At 46.2% G+C, this 19,691-nt stretch overlaps 1 protein-coding gene across 3 annotated transcripts; it reads left to right on the forward strand.

The window, feature by feature from the left end:
• Nucleotides 1–1,616: 1,616 nt before the first annotated feature.
• draxina (dorsal inhibitory axon guidance protein a) lies at nucleotides 1,617–16,979 on the forward strand. 3 transcript variants are annotated; one of them, XM_042090690.1, is made up of 7 exons: nucleotides 1,617–1,712; nucleotides 9,526–10,131; nucleotides 11,139–11,314; nucleotides 14,511–14,631; nucleotides 14,972–15,064; nucleotides 15,185–15,274; nucleotides 15,947–16,979. In XM_042090690.1, the coding sequence occupies exons 2-7, from the start codon at nucleotides 9,555–9,557 to the stop codon at nucleotides 16,057–16,059; spliced, it is 1,170 nt and encodes a 389-aa protein (XP_041946624.1). In that variant the 5' UTR covers nucleotides 1,617–1,712; nucleotides 9,526–9,554; the 3' UTR covers nucleotides 16,060–16,979. The 3 variants fall into 3 exon arrangements, with proteins under 3 accessions (XP_041946624.1, XP_041946622.1, XP_041946625.1); XM_042090688.1 differs by having other exon boundaries at nucleotides 1,625–1,712; nucleotides 9,529–10,131; XM_042090691.1 differs by having other exon boundaries at nucleotides 1,625–1,712; nucleotides 9,529–10,110.
• Nucleotides 16,980–19,691: the final 2,712 nt, after the last annotated feature.

Below are 19,691 nucleotides of genomic sequence, written 5' to 3' on the forward strand. Positions count from 1 at the left end.
TTTTGCATCTTGAGTTCTGATGCATTTCACATGTTTATTCAACACTACACTATTAGCCTACTTTCTGACAACCCTGTTTCCAAAAAAGTTGGAATACTGGTTCAAATGTAAATAACATCAATACTATGATATGATGAATACAAATCATGTAAATTGTTAAAACAGAGAAATGCAATTGTTTTTTGGAAATAATATGTTCATTTTGAACTTGATGCCAGCAACTCCAAACACTGTGTTGCTTCACTTCTGCATTTAACTGGTCTGTAAACGTTGGGGAACTGACAGAGGAGAACAGCTGCTGGAGTTTTGAGAATCAAATTTTCTCCCATTCTTAACTGAAAGTTCCTTGACGCAACAAATGTGACAGGTCTGGACAGCACCTGCACTCTTCTACTATGGAGCCATACTTGTAATATGCACAGAATGCAGTTTGCTGTTGTCTTATTGAAATATTCAAGGTTTTCCCAACATGTCTTGAATTTCAGAATATGTTGCTCATGACCTATATCATTCAGCATTAGTTGCCACTATGCACTAATGCACCCCAATACCACCATAACTAGCTGTTGAACATGTGCACAAATAACAAGTTGAATGGTCCCTCATTAGCCCGGAAGATGCGGAGTCCATGATTTCAATTATGTCACTTTCATTGGTCTAACCACAGTTTTCCACTTTGCCTCAGTCCGTCTTAAATGAGCTCGGACCCATGATCAGACAGTGGCATTTCTGAATCACGTTCAAATATGGTTTTGCATGGTAGAGTTTTAACCAACATTTGTGGCTGTAGCATCAAACTGTGTTCATACAGATACAATAGTTATCGGATGTTTTCCTGAACCCATACAATGATTTTCTTTACAGATACTGGCCTTAAATCCAGTATTGTTTTTAGCCCTGTCTGTCCATTGTTTACAAAGGTTTCTCTAGATTCTCTGAATATGTTAATACTATGTAGGCTACTGTAGGCTGTTGCAGATTATAAACTATTTAAATTGTTTGCAAATTCAAATTTAGGAGCATTATTCTTACATAGTTGCATTATTTGTCCACAGGTATCCACATGAATACCTTATCTTTATTACAGAGATGCTGCTGCCTTGAGATGCCAAAGTGGAGCAATTTATTTTAGTTGTGAAATGTGTTTTCTTTAGCATTTACAGCCTTTTGTTTCCCCCTTACCACGTTTTTTGAGACATGCTGGCATCAAATTTAATGAGTGTACCATTTCCATGAAAGAGTCAAATTAGTCAGTTTCAACGTTAGACAACAAATCAATGTCCTTTACGCAACTAATTTGGGTTTACGAGATTTGCAGATGATTACATTTGACTTTTATTTACATTTTACACAGCGTCACAACTTCTTTGAAAACAAGCCCCGGAATGGCGACGTTAGGGCACTATATGTTATAACTGTCATCTCACATAGCCTACATTCAATGTTGTCCTAGTATCGCGACCCCGTCCTGTACCCTCAGGTAATAACGCCTCCCCATCTTGTTCCAACGGGACCACCGCTGACATCAGCTCTAACAAGGACGCGCATCCGGTGACGCGCCTTGAGCTCGGATCCTCTTTTTAGCCCAGCCTGCATCCAGGCATCCACATTCTACACTCCTGAGTCTGCGGGCTACATCCCCCAATCCGCGCATCTCCTATGACCCGTCTGCCGTAGCGCTTCTCACAATCTCAACGAATTTATTCGCACGGGTGAGTAAAATTGTTTTAAATAGTAGCCTACTACTTCTATTTGTTTTTAATGTTAGTTTGTCAAAACGTGTACTTGTATAGGCAAAATACGACTCTGATAGTAGCACAAACAGTGTCCGCGTTTTGAATTTCAACACTAAGGACCGCTACTCCTCGTCAATGGGTCTTACAAATTAGGAAAACATTTTTTTTTACAATTGTAAATAAAATTTTCTAAAGTAAGTTTTTTTTTTTTTTTTTTTTAAAGACCTCTATGTTACAAAATGACCATTGTTTCCCAATGGTTGAATGACTGCTTTGGTGGTCCCTTTTGTGACAGTAATTCATTCACTAGTAATAAAATGTTTTATTGCTGTCAGAGGAAGCAGCCTTATGCTGCAATATCACAAGCTTATTGGTTTAAGCAAGAGTATATGCACTTTTGATGTATAGGCTACTGTTTGTGTAAATTATTTATTCAGTTTGCTGACCAAAGGATTTAAAGTGAGCTGGGATGCTCATTACATTGACAGGGTGTAAATTTCCATTAATTCAGTGTGGCTAGTGTGTAGGTTACTGGGGTGAGCGGGTGTTCTTCATGAGGCCATGCAATTAAAAGTGAATATAAAGCAGACCCCAGACATATTTGTTCCACTATCGCGAGCAAGCCAGCCTCGCGAGTTAATTAAAATAAAATCTGGATGATCAGCATTAAATCGAGTCTGGTTTCAGACACAGCGCCAAGATGAAGAGGGTTATTCAGGTGATTTGAGGGGGAAATGAGCAAACTTTGAAATGGCTCTTAAAATGCACCATACCAAATGCACCATACCAAATCCACCATACGGCTTCAGAGGATAAAATGCTGTGCACTATGTGATATTTCATATCCGTATCTCCTTAAAGTCAGCATAGCCACTTCAGATTGGCTCCACTGTGGAAATGATTATTTTTGTCTTAGCGGATCACAGTCATGAGTCACTTATTGTGCCACCAGCTTTGTGCCGTTTGCTGTTCAGTGGCACTGCTTGTCAAGCCATGGCACACGCAGAGCATTGTCACATGCACAGATTGCCGTCCAACTGGGAGTGACGTTGTTCACACCTGGTAGGCTGTGGCGTTCTCACCCTCCAGGCAGAAGGCTTGCTCCCCCACTCACGGCCTTCCCTCCTCTGTCTCCTCCCACTCCTGCTGCTGCCCCTACAGCCTATACGCCACTGACCACAGAACAGACCTTGCTCCTCACACTAACACCAAAAACCCAATAAGGCGATAATCAGCAACAATCACACTCCTATTTGTCTGTACATTTTCTCTGGACTTTTCCTGTTCTCTGGGCTACTGATACTAACAACAACAAGTATAGAGCAGGAGCAGGCACATTGGACCTTTGTGACACCCAACAAGCCAGACTGCCTTTGGTCTCCTTAATGAAATATAGTGATGCATCTTTGACCCCAGAGGCTATTTCCTGGGTCCTCCTGCTCACAGAAGACCAGTCCACAGAGAGACAGAGGGGGGCACGGTGCAGATCAATACAGCCCCTTCGTATGATTTGTAACGCCAGCCGTCAGCGCGGTGGTTTGGGCGTGTTTGATGGACGCAGGTGGCAGCTGGTGCCCCTGCGCAGTCCAGATTGGTCGCAGTGCTACCCCGCTCGCTCCTAATAAGCACAGCTCAATAACGACAAGCTCAGAGGTCCCTGGGGGTAGAGCAGAGGGCTCCTCTTCTGAAGCAGGTGTCACTGACGTGCTCTTGTCTTGTGCACTGGTAATATTTACAGGCCGGGTCGATCAGAGAACACAATCTCTGCTCAAAATGAGACACTTGACAGTGGCTCTGAGTAAAGTGGAATGAAGAGTCTACATCTGCTCATCCCTGAATGAGGATTTTTATACTTCACACCTATATTATGTAGAAATATAAGTTACTGATGTTATTGTGTCAGACGCCTAACTTTATGTACATTAATAATGCAAAGGTGGCGTTGTATGGGTGTGTTTGCATCTGTGTGTGTGTGTGAGAGAGAGAGAGAGAGACAGAGGGTTGTGAGAGCGGCGCAGCTGGAAGTGTGGTTGGTTGGTTGTGGGCGTCTTGGTGAGGAGGCCCCCACTGTGCGAGCGTCAAACACGGTGCCAGCGCGCTCACTCACACGATAAAAGGCAGCGTGGCGGGGAGCCACTGGTGTCGCCGTGAGATACCGCTGCGGTGTTGTCATCACCCCGGCACATCTGTTGCACCTGCAGCAATCAGGCAACCGTTCAATCAGATTCCGAGCCCCCCCCCCTCTCTGTTTTCTTTTTGTTGGCACTCAACTTTATTCATTCACTCCTTTCTGTCTTTCTTTTTTAAAATTCATTCCACCTATTTTTCTTTCATGCCTCTACCTTCATCCGTTTGTTTGTTTTATCTTCTTTCTATATCTCTCTTTCCTGTTCTCCCTTGTTCTTCCACCCCCTTGTCTCTCCCCCCTTTCCCTCTTTCTCTCTCCCCAGCAGATGGACCTTGCTTATGGCAATTTTAGCACCTAAGCTATTCTGAGGGCTGAGGGCTGTGGTGCATTTAGAACAGGCAAAACTCCGGCAGCTCACGGTGTGAAGGTGCCAAAACAGTCTGGTGCAGTAACTACAGCATTGTTTTAGCACACTGATGCTGATCTGCAGAATAATATTGCGCTCATCTGAACCACTGGCTCTAGGACCATTTGGCTTTCTAAACTCTAACCCCTCTATTCTCTTCTGTTCTATTCTACACACAGTTTTTCACATTCAGGTGGCAGAAGTTCTATTTTACTCCCATGAATGTGTCTCTATTGCCTGTTTCCTCTATTGTCTGCCCTGTACATCTTCATTATCGGTGTGTATTTAAAATGGGGGAGACGTGGCTTGTGGTCGTCTTCCCCGGCGACTAATCTTTCTCCCATCGACCCCCCTGCTTTCAGTCGGCCTTGTGTTTGGATTCATGGCCCAGCCTTGTGCTTGATTCCATGCTGAGATTTAAGTCGCACCTCTGTCGGCCCTGAGCGAGTGCATTAGTCATGGCTGTCTACCTCCCTCTGGAGTGGGTCCTTAAGACGCCAACGATGCGTCAACCCTCTGCTCAATGCAATGCCTTGGCCTGTTGATAGAGAGAGGGAGAGAAAGAGAGAAAGGTGAGGAGACTAACAAACACAAAAAATGAAGAGATAGAAATGAGGGAGATGAGAGGCGAAAATGAGATGAGGAGACGTGACGAGAGACAAAAATAAGCAGAGTGGGTGATGGCTTATGAGGGCACATGGGGAGAGAGATGCACATGTGCAAACACAATCTGGAGAAAGAGAGAGAGAGAGAGAGAGAGAATGAGAGAGGGCAAAGTCCACCTGACTCCAGCTGAATGGACAGGCTGTTTCCTGTTCAGCCACAGAGAAACAAGCTCCACCACGCAGGCTTCTAGCTGGGCAGAGAAAACAAAAAAAAAAGCTTCTCCATCAGCCCTCTACAGCATGATGCCCATAATCTGTTTATGGGAACCCAAGGAGAACCTCCTGCCATGTTCTTGTTTGATCACTAGCAGGCTCCTCATCGCGGAGGAGGGCTCCGTCTTAATTCCCTCCATTAGGAGAGCCTTTTGTCCAGGGGCTGGCTCAGATGCCCTGAGGCCCCGATGCTCGGATGCTACTTATGCTGGAGCGGGAGCGCCAGATGGCTCCTGAAGGTTTGCCGCTCAGCAGGAGGAGAAAGGCGAAGTTAGCAAAGCGCATTAAAGCTGTCATCACTGCCCAGGCCATCCAAAGCCAGCACCAGTCCCTGTCCCAGCATGCGTTGCATGGCTGTCCCAAACACAACCATAATGGTGTGGATCAGCTTTGCTTTTTCAGGTCCTCCTGCTGCTTAGTTACCTCTCCGCTCCCCCTGAACTCACTCGGTGCAGTTTAATCCCATTTACAGAAACTGACAGTGAGCATTTTTGACCAATTAATTAGTAACTAGTCTGTGGTTTATCATTAATATCAAGTGTCTTAAGCCATGAAACCATTAACCTAGCAGATATACTGTACCTATATCACATTGGAAGTACTAAAGCACTGCTAATAGTACATACAGCTTGTCTACCCAGGAGGCTAATGAGTCAATTTTGATAACTTATAGAAATGTGTGCACTCCACAGAATACCATAGAGGGCTGTTTCTGTAACTCCAGTCCTGATTGGCCTTCGTCTCTAAAAGTCTCTTTATTCTCAGGAAACTCTTCACCTTTCCTTTACTCTTTGTCGTCCTCTTGCTCTCATCACTTTTCCACTTTTACACATCCAAAGGAACATGAGCCACCCCACCTCTCCCTCTCTCTATTTCTCCCTATATGCTTCTCTCCCTCCACCCCACCTCTCCCTCTCTCTATTTCTCCCTATATGCTTCTCTCCCTCCACCCCACCTCTCCCTCTCTCTATTTCTCCCTATATGCTTCTCTCCCTCCACCCCACCTCTCCCTCTCTCTATTTCTCCCTATATGCTTCTCTCCCTCCACCCCTCTCTCTCTCCCTCCTCCTGTGCATGGCACTTATCCTCCATGCAATACCGACTGAGCTGAGCGCTGTCACCCGCCGAGCTCCTCTGTTTCATGTCGGTCACTGTGAACTTTTGCAAAAGGAGGTTGTGTGCATGTCTGTGTATGCCTCTGTATGTGTGTGTATGTGTGTGTATATGAGTGCTTGTATGGGTCTGTGTGCGTGTTTCTATGGGTGTGTGTGTGTGTGTGTGTGTGTATGAGTGTATGTGTGAGTGTGTGTGTATCAGTGTTTTGTATGGGTGTGTGTGTGTGCGCGTGTGTGTGCGTGCGTGCACAGCGTTTGCCCACGGTGCCCAGCGTGAGGGCCGCTCATCAGAGGCAGGGGCCAGCAGCTCCTCCGCATGAGGGGCTTTGATTAGGGTCCTCATCAGGCGGCCTCCTCAAAGCCCCACCTGTTAGACAGACATGAGACACGCAGCACAGAGCACAGAGTGCAGAGCACAGAGGGGGCCTCCGCTGCGGCCGGAGGTGGTTTTCAAGTGGGGGGCGCTGACAAACGGAGAGACAGGGAGAGAGAAGGAGAGAGAGGGAGAGAGAGAGGAAGAGAAAGACAGATAGAAAGGGAATTACAAAGTGGGGAGTGCAACCCTTCTGAGGAAGGGGGGAGCTATAAAGAGGGAGACAGGAAGAGTGTAAGAGAGAGAGAGTTGGCGGAGAGGAGTAAAGGTGAGGGAAATAACTATCACCACATTTATTCAGATTCTGGGTCAGTCAGCTATTTGTAGAGGCTCTTCACTGAAGACTCCTCGGCTCTGTTTTTATTTATTTAGTTTGTTAGTTGTTGTTGTTCTTGTGGTGGTTTCTTCGATTGGACTGCCATTTTTTCTGCTGGTATTATTTGTGTCGGAGCGAGGCAGCAATCTGTGTCTCTCATCCATGTGAGATGTGCTGCTGTTTTATTCAGTGTTTTCATACCTTGGTTGGTGTGCCACATTCCTCCTCGGCTCTGCTATAATGTGAAGACCTGTAAAGAAGCGGCTTCATTTCAAACAATTGAGGGATTTCAATATTAGCTTGCCTTTATTCAGCCTGGTATTTGAAGTGAGAAAGGAGAACAAAGCAGTGCATGTTTACCCCCTCCAGATCTTACCATTTTTTATCTTCTCTTCTCTTCTCTTCTCTTCTCTTCTCTTGCTGATTCTTCTCTTCTCTTCTCTTCTCTTCTCTTCTCTTCTCTTCTCTCACCCTCTCTTTCATATCTCTGTCAGACTCTCTCAATAGCTCACTTTCTCCCACATGAGGCTGAGCATTCACAGAGGCGTACAATTCGGCAGCTAAGCCCCCCTCTCTCTGTGGGCTGGTAAACTGCATAGCTGGTATTGCAGCCTGCTGTTGCAAACCACAGTGGCACAGTAGCGACTCCCGAGCAGAGGGTCCACAATGGCAGGGGCAGTTTTCCCTTGGCAGCCATCATGTTCTCCTCTCCCAGAATGCACCTTCTTCCATTTTGCCTTTGTCAAGACGCTCCCAAATAGCTCTGTTGTGAATGCCCAAGAGTTAATCCTTTAAAGCCCCAAAACACACCTCCTTCATCTCAGATACATGTACAGTATGTGTGTGTCTGTGTCTGTGTGTGTGTGTGTGTGTGTGTGTGTGTGTGTGTGTGTGTGCGTGTGTGTGCGTGTGTGTGTGTGTGTGTGTGTGTGTGTGTGTGTACATATGTATACATATGTATAATGGGGAGAATGTGTGTATTTGCGTACATTACAAGCATGCATATGTATGTTGTCTGCACATTTGTGTGTATGTGTGTGTGCGCGTGTCAGAAGTAGGCCAGTCTCAACAAATCGATCTCCGCTCACAGCCCCAGCAGCGGCTCAATACACCATTGGCATTGATTTTCTGTGCAAGTGGCCATCTCTCTTCGCCACAAAAGACTGGCCTCCTTCTGCCCAGCCAGCAGGTTGCCCCCATGATGAACAGCCTCCAAATCCTTTGGGCAGGGGGAGCACTCTCCCGTCCCCTTCCTGTGTACCGACAGTGAACCCCCCAAAAAATCCCTCAACGCCACCCATCAATGTCTTCAGTAAGTCAATGGACTCGGCCTGTGCAACGACAGCTATGATTAGTCTGCCGGATGGTTTGTTTCCACTCCCTGCTCTGTGCGCTCCGTGGCGATGAAACATGCAGGTAAATCGGTGATTAGTAACTGGAGCTCAAATCGAAACCTTCGGGGGGGGGTGCGCGCGGGAAAAACTGCTCCGTAGCGGCGGCCTACTGTGAACATGCCCCAGTTACCATAGATCTTACCGTGGGCTGTGGAGCAAGGCGGCTGCGTGCAGAACCAACAGCGACGGATGCTGAACACAGCAACCCCTGGCAGAGAGCACAGGGGAGCAGAGCTCCAAATAGGGGCTCTGTGATGATTACCATGGGGACTGCCTTAGGCTAGGTCCCAGCTCCCCTCCTCCTCTTCCTTCCATTCTCCTCCTCCTCTCTCTCTCTCTCCCCCATCTGTGTGTGTCTGTCCTATCCTCTGGTGTCCTTGTGCACAGCCCCATAGGAGACTTGGACTCCCCTGGTTGGTGTGTGTGTGTGTGTGTGTGTGTGTGTGTGTGTGTGTGTGTGTGTGTGTGTGTGTGTGTGTGTGTGTGTGTGTGTGTGTGTGTGAGAGAGAGAGAGAGAGAGAGACTTGGAGAGAGCATGACTGTGCATGTATGTGCTTGTGTGTGGCCAAGGCTTCGCATTGTCTATGAGAACAAAGGATATGAAGAGGATGTTGATTTGGGAGGCAGCACGACCTTCAGGTCCCTCCAATAACAAGAAAGGGGAGGTGGAGGATCTGAGATGCATGCTTGAAGAACATGTGCGTGTCAACTGATTTCCACAGCCAGACTCCGCAGTCTCATCCTCTTTGATTTTCCTCCAGAGGAGCAATGTGCCACAGGCTTATTCTTGCTTTAGCCCATCTCCCCCAGCATGATGTCTGGTCTCCATATTTTTTGCTAAATGTCTCCCTTGACATGTGTGCCTTTGAGATTATAGACACTTTTAGCTCGTCTGTGGGCTGTTTGTGATGTTTTTCACCAAAGCGTTTGCGTTCATAGCCGATAACTTTGCTGTCAGATTGCCTCTGTGCAGTTGCGTCTCGGCCATGTTTGCTTTGACTAATTTGATTTCCACTGATGCTTGGGCCAAGGTTGTTTGCTCTCAGAAATAGTTGTATTCCTGGCTGACTGCCCTGCATGTGTTTGTGTTTCATCTGTGATCCTTAAGCTGCAACTCTATTTTGTTTGGCACTGATGGACAACTCTCTGACATGAATGCTCTCGTTGTGGTCTTTCCAGCAGGTCGCGCTGTTTTTAAAAAAAAAAAGATGGCCGCTCCCGGCTGCTGGCTGCCCTGGGCCCTGCTCCTCGCCTCTCTGGCCTGTTCTGCTCTGTCCACAAACTTGGGTCCCACGCACCCCAAGAGGGGCTCCGTCGCAAGAGGAGGGGGCGACAACACCCTGCTCCTGGACCCTGAAATGGGGGCGGGGGGCGGACCCCACCGCAGGAAGCACGGCGGCGGTGGCGGTGGCAGAAATGGGAAGGCCAGCGCTGGACTGCTGTCCCAGAGGCCCACAGTGCACCACCCTGCCCGGCCCGAAGATGACGGCCCGGGCCTGGAGGGCCTGAGTCCCGTGCGGCTGGAGATGGGGCCGGGGGACAGGGAGAGGGAGAGACCCCACCGGGGGTTCAGAGGTGCCCCTTCCCATGCCCGAGACAACCATCCACCTGGCGGAGAGCTGGGGAGGAAGGGCAGGAGGCATGGGCAGGGAAATGGGCACGCACATGGACACCAGCAAGGGCACCTGCATGGGCACCTGCACGGACATGGGCATCAGGCCGAACACAAGCGGCATGGTGGACGGAAGGAGAAGGCCAGACATGGTGAGGTCCGGGAGGGGTCAGGTCTGTACTTCAGGCTTTTACATTCAGCAGTCTAGTTGTGTAGTAGATGTGTGAATTCTGGTGCTCCACTGGTGTGTCTGTACTCAATGAGAGGACATAAACCACTAAAACTTCTCGTTGTGTTTTACCAGTTCATTTGAATTTCGTTTCTAACCAGATTCATTGTTTAAGTATTTGGTCTCATTTCATGATATTCTTTAAACATACTATGTACTTTAATATGAGTGCATATTATGTTACTAACCATTAAGCTAACCTCACCTAATCTCCAATGTCATGTTGCTTTGTCAAATTGTAGCTAGCCTATGATCAATTAATGAAGTGTTAAGCACAACGCTAAGTGAGCTTAAATGGTGTCTGGAATTTGCTTAATGTGTCTGTTTGATATTCAAGATATTACATTGTAACTGTCCCATACCATCTAGCATTTCTTTAATGATGCCTGGAAAATATGTAGTCTTCATATAGAGTATTTTTATATTGTAAAGTCTAAACGTCCTTTTACAAGATTGGTTCTAAAAACATATGGATCCATGATGTATTTCAATGTCAAAATTGTTTGACAATCATAAATTGTCATGTTTCATTCTGGATATATTTGAAACTGGGTCGTTGGAACCTTCAAGTCTCTCATCAGCTGTCAGCTGGACATTTCTGCAATGACTCTCAGGCCTGATTGATAGATGCTCTCTTATCTTTAAAGAACAGATCACCCTCACAATGTCATGAGATAGGGAATATTTATTGTCCTGTCTGCATGTTCATGCCGCCCACTGCTCTCCTCTCCTGTGTCCATCATTTTGCTCCTCTCACCCTCTCTCTCTCTCCCTCTCTCTCTCTCTCTCTCCCTCTCTTTCTCTCTCTCCTATCTCTGTGTATCTCCTGTCCTTTGTGTTCTATTACCATCCCTCTTATCATTCCAACATTTTGAATCTCTCTCTCTCTTTCCTTCTCTATGCTTCTCTTTCTCCTTCACTCTTCCTCCCTCCCTCCCTCCCTTCATGCAGGTTTTCCTCCCGAGCTTGAGTTGAAAGACAGGGACATGCTCGTGGAACGCCTCTCTACCCCCAACCAAAGCCCTGCTCTCCCCTCTCGCGACCCCTCCCCCGCCTCCCGCATCCCCGTTGCCATGGTGACCAGCGAGCATTTCCCCACGTTACCCCCGGCCTCCACCAAACCCCAGGTATCTATATGCTTTCACACACTAACACACACACACACACACACACACACACTGAGGGATCCATGAATACTTGGGACTTGGGGCTTGTTATTTGCCACAATGTCCTTTCCCTGGTGACGATGCCAAGCAGAGAGAAGGGCTAATCCTTTTCTGCCGACTCCCCCGGTGTGATGTGAGTTTACGCATGACGTACACCGCTCAATGCCCATTTTCTGAGCGAGAGGAAGGCAGAATGAGGTCTTTTCTGGACGCCCGTAGAAAAAAAAAGCAAAGAAAAATAAAAGCACACAAATGCAAGCCAACAGGGGCCTATCTGTTCAGCCTGGGTGTTGGGAAGGACGAGTGAAAAATAATTGCTTATTTTCCCCTAGTAGTCATCTCTGCTCCCGGGCTCATTATCCATTCTCATCATTTAGAATAGCTAATCAACACGTTTTATTGAAAGGGTCAGCTTGGCAAGGACTGGACTGTGGCCTGGTCCAGCGCCAGCTCTTTAACTGGTTCTGATCCCACCTCATCATGACTTAAGCTTTTGTGCCCCCCGAGTGTGATCCTGTAGGTGTGAATGTGTGTGTGTTAACTTGTGTATGTGTGCTTGTTTGCACACAAGTGTGTGTGTGTGTGTGTGTGTGTGTGTGTGTGTGCCTGTACATGCTTGTCTGCACACAAGTGTGTGTGTGTGTGTGCCTGTACATCCTTGCCTGCACACAAGTGTGTGTGTGTCTGTGTGTGTGTGCTTGTTCCGGGGGAGGGGGCAGCAGTGTTGTGCGGTGAGACTGGAGTGGAGCTCTGGCTGATTGGGTGGTGAGAGCCCCATCAAGTGGGCTGATACAGTGTTGGTGTTTGTGCAGCCCTGGGGCCGGAGCTACAGTATCTCTCCCGTCTCCAATCAAACATACACACACACACACACACACACACACACACACACACACACACACACACACACACACACACACACACACACACACAAATCACCTCCGCTACCCACCAGCCCTTCTGCTACTGGGAGGAGAAAAGTATCCCTCTTGTTCCTTCTTTGCACCAATAACCACACAGATCATCCATCTTCATGCTCTCACAACCTCATCCACAGACGAATATTGCTTCCTCAAGAAAAGCAAAACTCAAACATGACGAATTCCTTATGACTTACAGTAAGGTGACCATATTAGTATATTTTTTGCTGTGTGGCCCATTTAGCGAATAGCTGAATGCTACCATAATGGCATCATCAGTTGGCTAGAGAACTTACGCAATGATGAAAATGTGATATACTGTATGTGAGGCAACAGTGCTTTCAAATGGAGGGTGGATGGGACAAGCATGTCAGTATTAACACGGTGAGCTCTATTGCATCTAATGCCTCTATTGCCTCTATTGCCTATTCAGCTTGTTTTTTTCCAGCATCCATTCTTGCATTGGTCTGGAATGGAATGCCTTTTCAAAAATACGCCACATCCTCTCCTCAGAATGAAATCTGTGGTTGTCCAATATTCAAGTCCTATATTGCATCACAGTGAGGACAAAATTACAAAGCAGAATGTCTTACTCCGTGCACATAACATGGCCTCACTTGTTCTTGTGCGTAGCGCTGTCTTGCACTGTTGTGTTCATGTGGTTTCTGTGGGAGTGTGGGGGGGGATCTCGGGTTCATGTAGAGAGAAAATCAGAGACTGTTTTCTTCACTGTTTACAGCTCCAACTGTGAGTGGCTGTCACCCACGGCATGGATCGGTTTCTGTGCTGTCAGTGGCACTGCGAACGATGGCGACGGCGACGCTGTCTGGAATCAGCTCCTCGGTGGCGCGTTGTCGCCGCGAGCACTCTTAATTAAGCTTCGATCTGTGCATCTAATTGATGGTGTTTTTTTTTGGAGGGTCAGACGCATTGGGGAGGGTTCGATCGGCTTGCCTGGCTCACGCTCATGTGTCGCAGTGGGTTCTGGTATTACACAAGTCCATGCGACGTTAATGATTTGTTTTGCAAGATCGATTCATATTCTTTGGTCAGTGCATTTATTAGGCAGCGTGATTTGATTATTACCATTAATTGTGAATATCAATGCCTGGATCACATATTGATAGAACATAGTTGTACACAGTCAAACAAAGACACACACATAAACACACAGAGACAAGCTCTGTGAAACTACGCCTGAATTTTGACTATAAAAGTTTAGGTGACATTGGTCATAGTCAGGTATGTTATGTTGTGCCTCAACCCCCTGGGTCTCTGCTGTCTCCTGAGAGAGAGAGTGAGAGAGAGAGAGAGAGAGAGAGAGAGACTTGGACTTGGACTTTCCTTTCTGTATTTTACCTCTTTCCTGTTTAGTCCTGTTCTCTTTCCTGTCTCTTTCAACTGAATATCATGTTTTTCTCATCCCTTTCTCTTCTTTTTTCACTATTTACTGTAATGTATTATTTCTTTCTTTCTCTCTTCTCACATCTCCACACCTCCTCACCCCCCATATCACCCTCTTTCTTATACATATTCATTTCTTTTTTCTTTCTCTTCTTTTTTCTTCTCTTCTTTTCTTTCCTCCACTCCTCTGCTCTTCTCATCCTCTCCGCTCCCTTCTTCTCTACTCTTCTCTTCTCTCTACTCTCTATCTCCTGCTTAATGTCTTTGAACAGTCTCTGTCGGTACCCAGGCAAAGGCAATTACGTTGTGCGCAGCAGCTCTTGTAGTGCCTGTAAATCACTGGCGAGTGGGTTCTGCTGGAATGCTGTCAGCTTTACGGCCCTGCGCAGAGCAGGTGGCAGCATGGGGAATTTTAAGGGGTCTGTTTATGTTCAGATATGGGGTTGGTGGGGGGTGGGGGTTTGGCAAGGTAAACAATTTCTCTGTTGAAGCTCAAACATCAATACTCTTTAGATTGGTTGGGGTGCGGTTTGGGTGTTGAGTGGGTTTCTGTGATCAGAACGCCCATAAATGTTTTAACAATGGGCCCAGCAAGGTTTGAGCATTCCTCATAAAGTCAACAGTGCATCTTTTGAGTAAAACATTTTTCTGTGTCAGTGTTTTGACATTCAAATTCATTTTACTCTTCTAAAGGCTTCAAATGTGTGTGCTTACCCCTTTAAATGTTTATTGCCAAATTATTCAAAGACTATTCTGCAGGTTTATACATGCTGATACTTTTAATCAGTGGTTAATCACTAGTTGCTGAGCTGTGCTGTGTGATGTGTCTGCAGAAGTCTGGCCGAGGGAAGGCCCAGGGCGAGGTGATGCCCACTCTGGACATGACCCTGTTTGACTGGACTGACTACGAGGACATGAAGCCCGTGGACTCCTGGCCCTCGTCCAAGAAAAAAGGTCAGCCCCTAAAAACAGTTCCCAGGGTGAGAGTTGTTGGCACTGTGGCTGCAGGTATCAGATTTGCATTAAAGTGGTGCAGTGAATCTACAAGTGTTTTTTTTTTATTTGGTGGGAGGAAGAGATTAATCAAAAAATTCAAATGTTGCACTCGTAGTTTTTCTCATTTTCCACACCAGGGTTTACAAATAGCACCATTTCTCTGCATCTTAAGTAGAGCTCATCCTGTATGTGTATGTGTGTGTGTGTGTGTGTGTGTGTGTGTGTGTGTGTGTGTGTGTGTGTGTGTGTGTGTGTGTGTGTGTGTGTGCCTGTGTGCCACTGGGTGTGTGTAATGCAGATAAGCGACGCAGTAAGAACCTGAGCAACATGAACGTGACTGTCGATGCAGATGTCATTGAGCCATGTGACCACCACCTGGACTGTCTGCCTGGTCAGTAGCCCCCACCTTCTTCCACTTACAAAACCCAATGAAGAGAAAGAATAATATAACTAACAGCTTAACTGACCAGTCCTTTTTGGTATATTTCAAAATTCGGCCCATAACCTCTAGGTTCTTGCTGTGACCTGAGGCAACATGAATGCAAGCTGCACAGCCGAGGGCTCAACAATAAGTGCTATGATGACTGCATGTGCGAGGAAGGTGAGTGTTGAATGCCGCATGCCTCATGCAAAGACATACTGCACAGTAAGCCAAGGAAATTCACAAAAACAATTGTCATCTACCCTCAAAGATGACCGGCATTTTATTATCATATCAAACCATGCATCAAAAAATGCATGGAATACATCAAACAAATGCGCACTAGACAGAATACACAAATATACACCGAGCGCTGGCACCAGGGTCAGCTCATTGCCTTGAAATGAAATAATATTGAAGCAGTGCCAGGGTGTGAAATGGAATTGGCCAATGGATTCAATCTCAGGCACAAGCCATTTTTGGCCAAAAAAAAATATTTTGAACTTTTTAAAACTCGAAATGTGTCTCAGTTGAACACTTTCTACTAGCTGCAGACAATTTATGGAATTCATGCTTGGCTTCCCCCTAACTGACAGCCTGATGAAGACAGCTGAAGACCCAGGAAAATAGTGCTAGACTACCCAATGGGGTTACATAGGTGTTAAATGGACTATGGCAGACAAATGATCGGCCACTTTTATAATACTATCAAATTTCTTCTAGCAGAAAGCAATTTTAGGAACAGTGAGATCGAACATTGAAATTACTAAGAAGAAACTACATAATGGTATAGAGCTTAGCCTTGAACTTTTTGTACCTTTTCTAAAATCACAGTAAATTGTGTTGCTGCAGGGCTTCGTTGCTACGCTAAGTTCCACCGGAAGCGCCGTGTGACTCGGCGAAAAGGCCGCTGCGTGGAGCCGGAGTCCGCCAACAGTGACCAGGGAGCTTTCATCACCGTCTGAGGGAAAGACAGAGTGTGTGTGTGTGTGTGTGTGTGTGTGTGTGTGTGTGTAAGGGAGTGGGGAAGAGAGAAAAAGAGTGTATGTGTGTGAGAGAGAGAGAACTGGATGAAGATGCTAACAAATGGCCTACATACCCACCTGTTTGTCAGGCACACAGTCCAATCCTCACAGCAGGGGATGGTGGAGGGAGAGGGGGTGGATCATGCCAAATGCCAACAGTGCCAGCTAGCCTGGCCATCATTCCTCCACACCCCCTGCCTTCTCACCCCCATCCTACTGTGAGTGTATGTACTGTGTGTCAAAGGTGATTGTGCAAGCTTCTTGCTCTTCTAGTCTGCACTGTACATAGTAGTCTCTGTCTATGAGACAAGCTGAGCGACCATGTCTTTTTCTTCTTGTATGTATGTAACATCCCATCATCATGCTTCAGTGGTGCTTGTTAACGTCACAGTGACAGATGGCTGTTCCGTTTGTTCCGTTTTAATATGCTTTATTTATGCCAGTCTCTCATAACAGGACACTTGTTTCTTTTCTCTTTTTTGTCTATGATTTTGAGGTGACTGAAGGACTCGTCTTCTCGGGAGAGAGGAGTGTCAAATCTGTCTGTTAATAGGGAAGAGGGTGAGAGACAGTGATGGATGTGTGTAGATAATGGCAGAGATGAATGGCCAATAGGGAGAGATGAGGAGATGGATGGATTGTCTGGTCTTTTGACAGTGAGGAGGCGTCCGTGAAGACTTGCACTGCCAATGGCCTGATGCTATTGTCACAGAGAAAGATGGCCACCTCCTTTCTCTAAGCTCTTTCTTATCTTTGAATGGAAAATCTACTCTGTACACCTCTTAGACTTATTGTATGTCTCCTTTGTTTATGATGTTTTTTCCAGCTCAAACTGTCATAATTAAACACCTGAAATGGTACTCTTTTGTACCGCTCTCTTTTATGAAGAAATACAGAGGGTTCAAAAGAATTTCAGAAAACTACAGTTGTCTAGACAGTATTGTCACAGAAGTAAATTGTGTACATGCATTTTTAACCAAAGCGACTAACAACATGGTAAACAGTTTATGTTTTAAAGCAATTCTCAACAATTTTAGGACAATTTAAAAACGGTAGACAGTTTTTAAACAGTTGAGTGTCAGTTCAAGACAGGTGGTAAGTGCTAGGATCAGCAAGACTTGTTGTAAGTAGTGCTATGAGAGAAGATGTTCTCTAAAGAGCTGGGTCTTCAGGAGTTTTTTGAAAATGGAGATGGATGTCCCTGCCCTTGTAGGAACTGGCAGTGTGTTCCACCAACGAGGAAAAACAGATGAGAAAAGTTACATACAGAAAGGGGTTTCTCAGAATAAGGATTATTCATAATATTGGCCTCACATTTTGAATGAAGAATCTAGACCGTATTCATAAAAATATTCTGCACTTTCTTGGTAAAGAAGAAGCGATTTCAAAGTAGAGGGCAGTGTCCTGGATATTACTGGGCAGTTGGGAATTCAGCCTAGCTATTCCAATATTCCATCTGTAGCAACTCATGGTCTCTGTCAACTATCTTTAATGGACCATCAAAATAAAGTATTTGTGCTTCCATTTATAGCATTTTTTTATTTCATACAATGAACAAGAAATACACTAAACTGTGAGTTGAGGCTGCCCAGATAGTCAGCACTACTTGAATGGGGGCTCCAACATAAGAACACTGAAGAGGTTCCTTACTTTCAGGCGGTACAGATCTTCACCAAGGAATGTGAACTGCACTGGTCTGGGCACACAAACAAACACACACACAAACAAACAAATAAAAGCATGCACAAACACACACAGAGAGAGATGCACGCTCACACACAGTCACACAAGTCCATGAAAACACACAGAAAACAGGTCGATTTGCGATGGAGGCACTGTGCAGCAGCCTTGTAAGCTGATGGCAGAGGCACAAAGCATTTTCCACAGCACTGCTCTGACGCAGAAGCCGCGAGGACTCCGCAGTCCACTTCACACTTCACCGCTCCACTCTATAAAACACTCGAACGAGCGCAGTCGTACAGCGGCCACAGCCAGACCCATGATCGACCTGCTGAGTTCAGCTCAGAGAGAGGCAGGGCTGCTCGTGAGAGCATCCACTATGTCTTTTACAGAGGGGATGTAAAGTGCTCTGTTCTTTCTCCCTTTCTCCCATCAAACATGCTGTTTTCTAACTTCTATTCTGACTGCTTTGCTTTTATGTTTCTATACAACACAGAGAGTCAGTTATGAGTCTAGATATTTAGTTGTGATGCCACATATGCATCCATGGGATTACAACCAAGATGTTACACAAGGACCTTGGACTTTCGGTGTATGACACCCCTGTATAATACCTAATTACATCAAGATCAGCAAATCATTTGATATGACAACGTGGGCTATTTGTTTGGCTAGAGACATTTGTAGCTTTTTGCAGCAGGCTTCTATTACTTCACATGCAGACATCAACATTGAATAAACTCTCACAAACCACAGGTCACATGACACAAAGTCAACATGGTAAAAACTTTTTCAAGTACCATGTAAGTCAATTCTATTGTGAGGGTCCTTGAGAAATGCTCGTCAGAGCCACCAGATGCACGAGCCATTAGGCGACGAGGACCCCGGGCAGTCCACAGAGACGCCAGCTGCCTATCTCAGCGGGCCCCAGGATGAGACGCTGGGTGGCGTCCGGTCTATACGGGGGGAGGGGTGGACGGGGGTTGGGCTGGCGCACGCTTCAGTTGCAGCGGCCTGTTTCGACCTTGCCCTGTTGACCGTTTTTACCTCGTCACCAGAAAGGATGTCTTTGGCTGTGTATTTCTCACTTATGCTTTCAGCTTTTTCGAGCTGTTTCTTTTTTCTCTTTCTCTCACCTGTCTTTCTCTCTCTCTCACTCTCAGGCTCTCACTTTCACTTTTACAGACACACTAACACATGCAAGTACAGACAACACAAATGGACAAGCTGTGATTTCTCAGTCTGTGTACCTCACACATCAGAGGGAGAAAATAAAAATCAAACTTGTATCACACAGTGCCAGATATCCACTGATTCATAGTTATCATAACACACACTCACCGCCCCCCCCCCCATGTGCAGGTACAACAAAAGCTGTTTCATCTTTGTTACTTACAGTATGGACACACACACAAAGAGCTTTCCTTCCTTTCTTCCTTTACTACAACCCCCCCCCCCCCCCCCCCCCCCCCGAATAAATGAAGAGTGGACACATGCATTGCTCCGCTGAGCACAAAGAGAGTTTCAATCAATACCAGTAAATGTTTGCCCTGTGAAACATTAGTCTCAACAACCATGCCGCTGCATCAATATTCGTGCAGCTTTGGCAGGAAATTCACTTTTTTTCCCTAACCACAGCAGGGCAATCAGAAGCCGTAATGCTGTTTCTCACTTTGGACTTGAAAAGCACTTCTGATGTATTTTTAATAATAACTTCTCAGCATGCCCCCCCCCCCCACCAATCCCTCCTCTCCTCAGCCATCAGCTTGGCTTGGAAGGAGGCCAGCCGAATGATAGATGGCTCCACTCATCCCTGTTGGATCCATGCACAACACAGGCCCAGCTCCTCAGGACCTGCCCGGACTGTAAAACTTCCTCTGCAGCGTCCGAAC

This window comes from Alosa sapidissima, chromosome 4 (assembly GCF_018492685.1).
Source record: "Alosa sapidissima isolate fAloSap1 chromosome 4, fAloSap1.pri, whole genome shotgun sequence".
Lineage (NCBI taxonomy): Eukaryota > Metazoa > Chordata > Actinopteri > Clupeiformes > Clupeidae > Alosa > Alosa sapidissima.

Excerpts from the sequence above, each read along its gene's own strand:
- draxina (XM_042090690.1), top strand. The coding sequence starts at position 9,555 with ATGGCCGCTCCCGGCTGCTGGCTGCCCTGGGCCCTGCTCCTCGCCTCT. Across the intron at positions 10,132-11,138 it reads TGAGGTCCGGGAGGGGTCAG|GTTTTCCTCCCGAGCTTGAG; the intron begins GTCTGTACTTCA and ends CCCTTCATGCAG. Across the intron at positions 15,275-15,946 it reads TGACTGCATGTGCGAGGAAG|GGCTTCGTTGCTACGCTAAG; the intron begins GTGAGTGTTGAA and ends GTGTTGCTGCAG.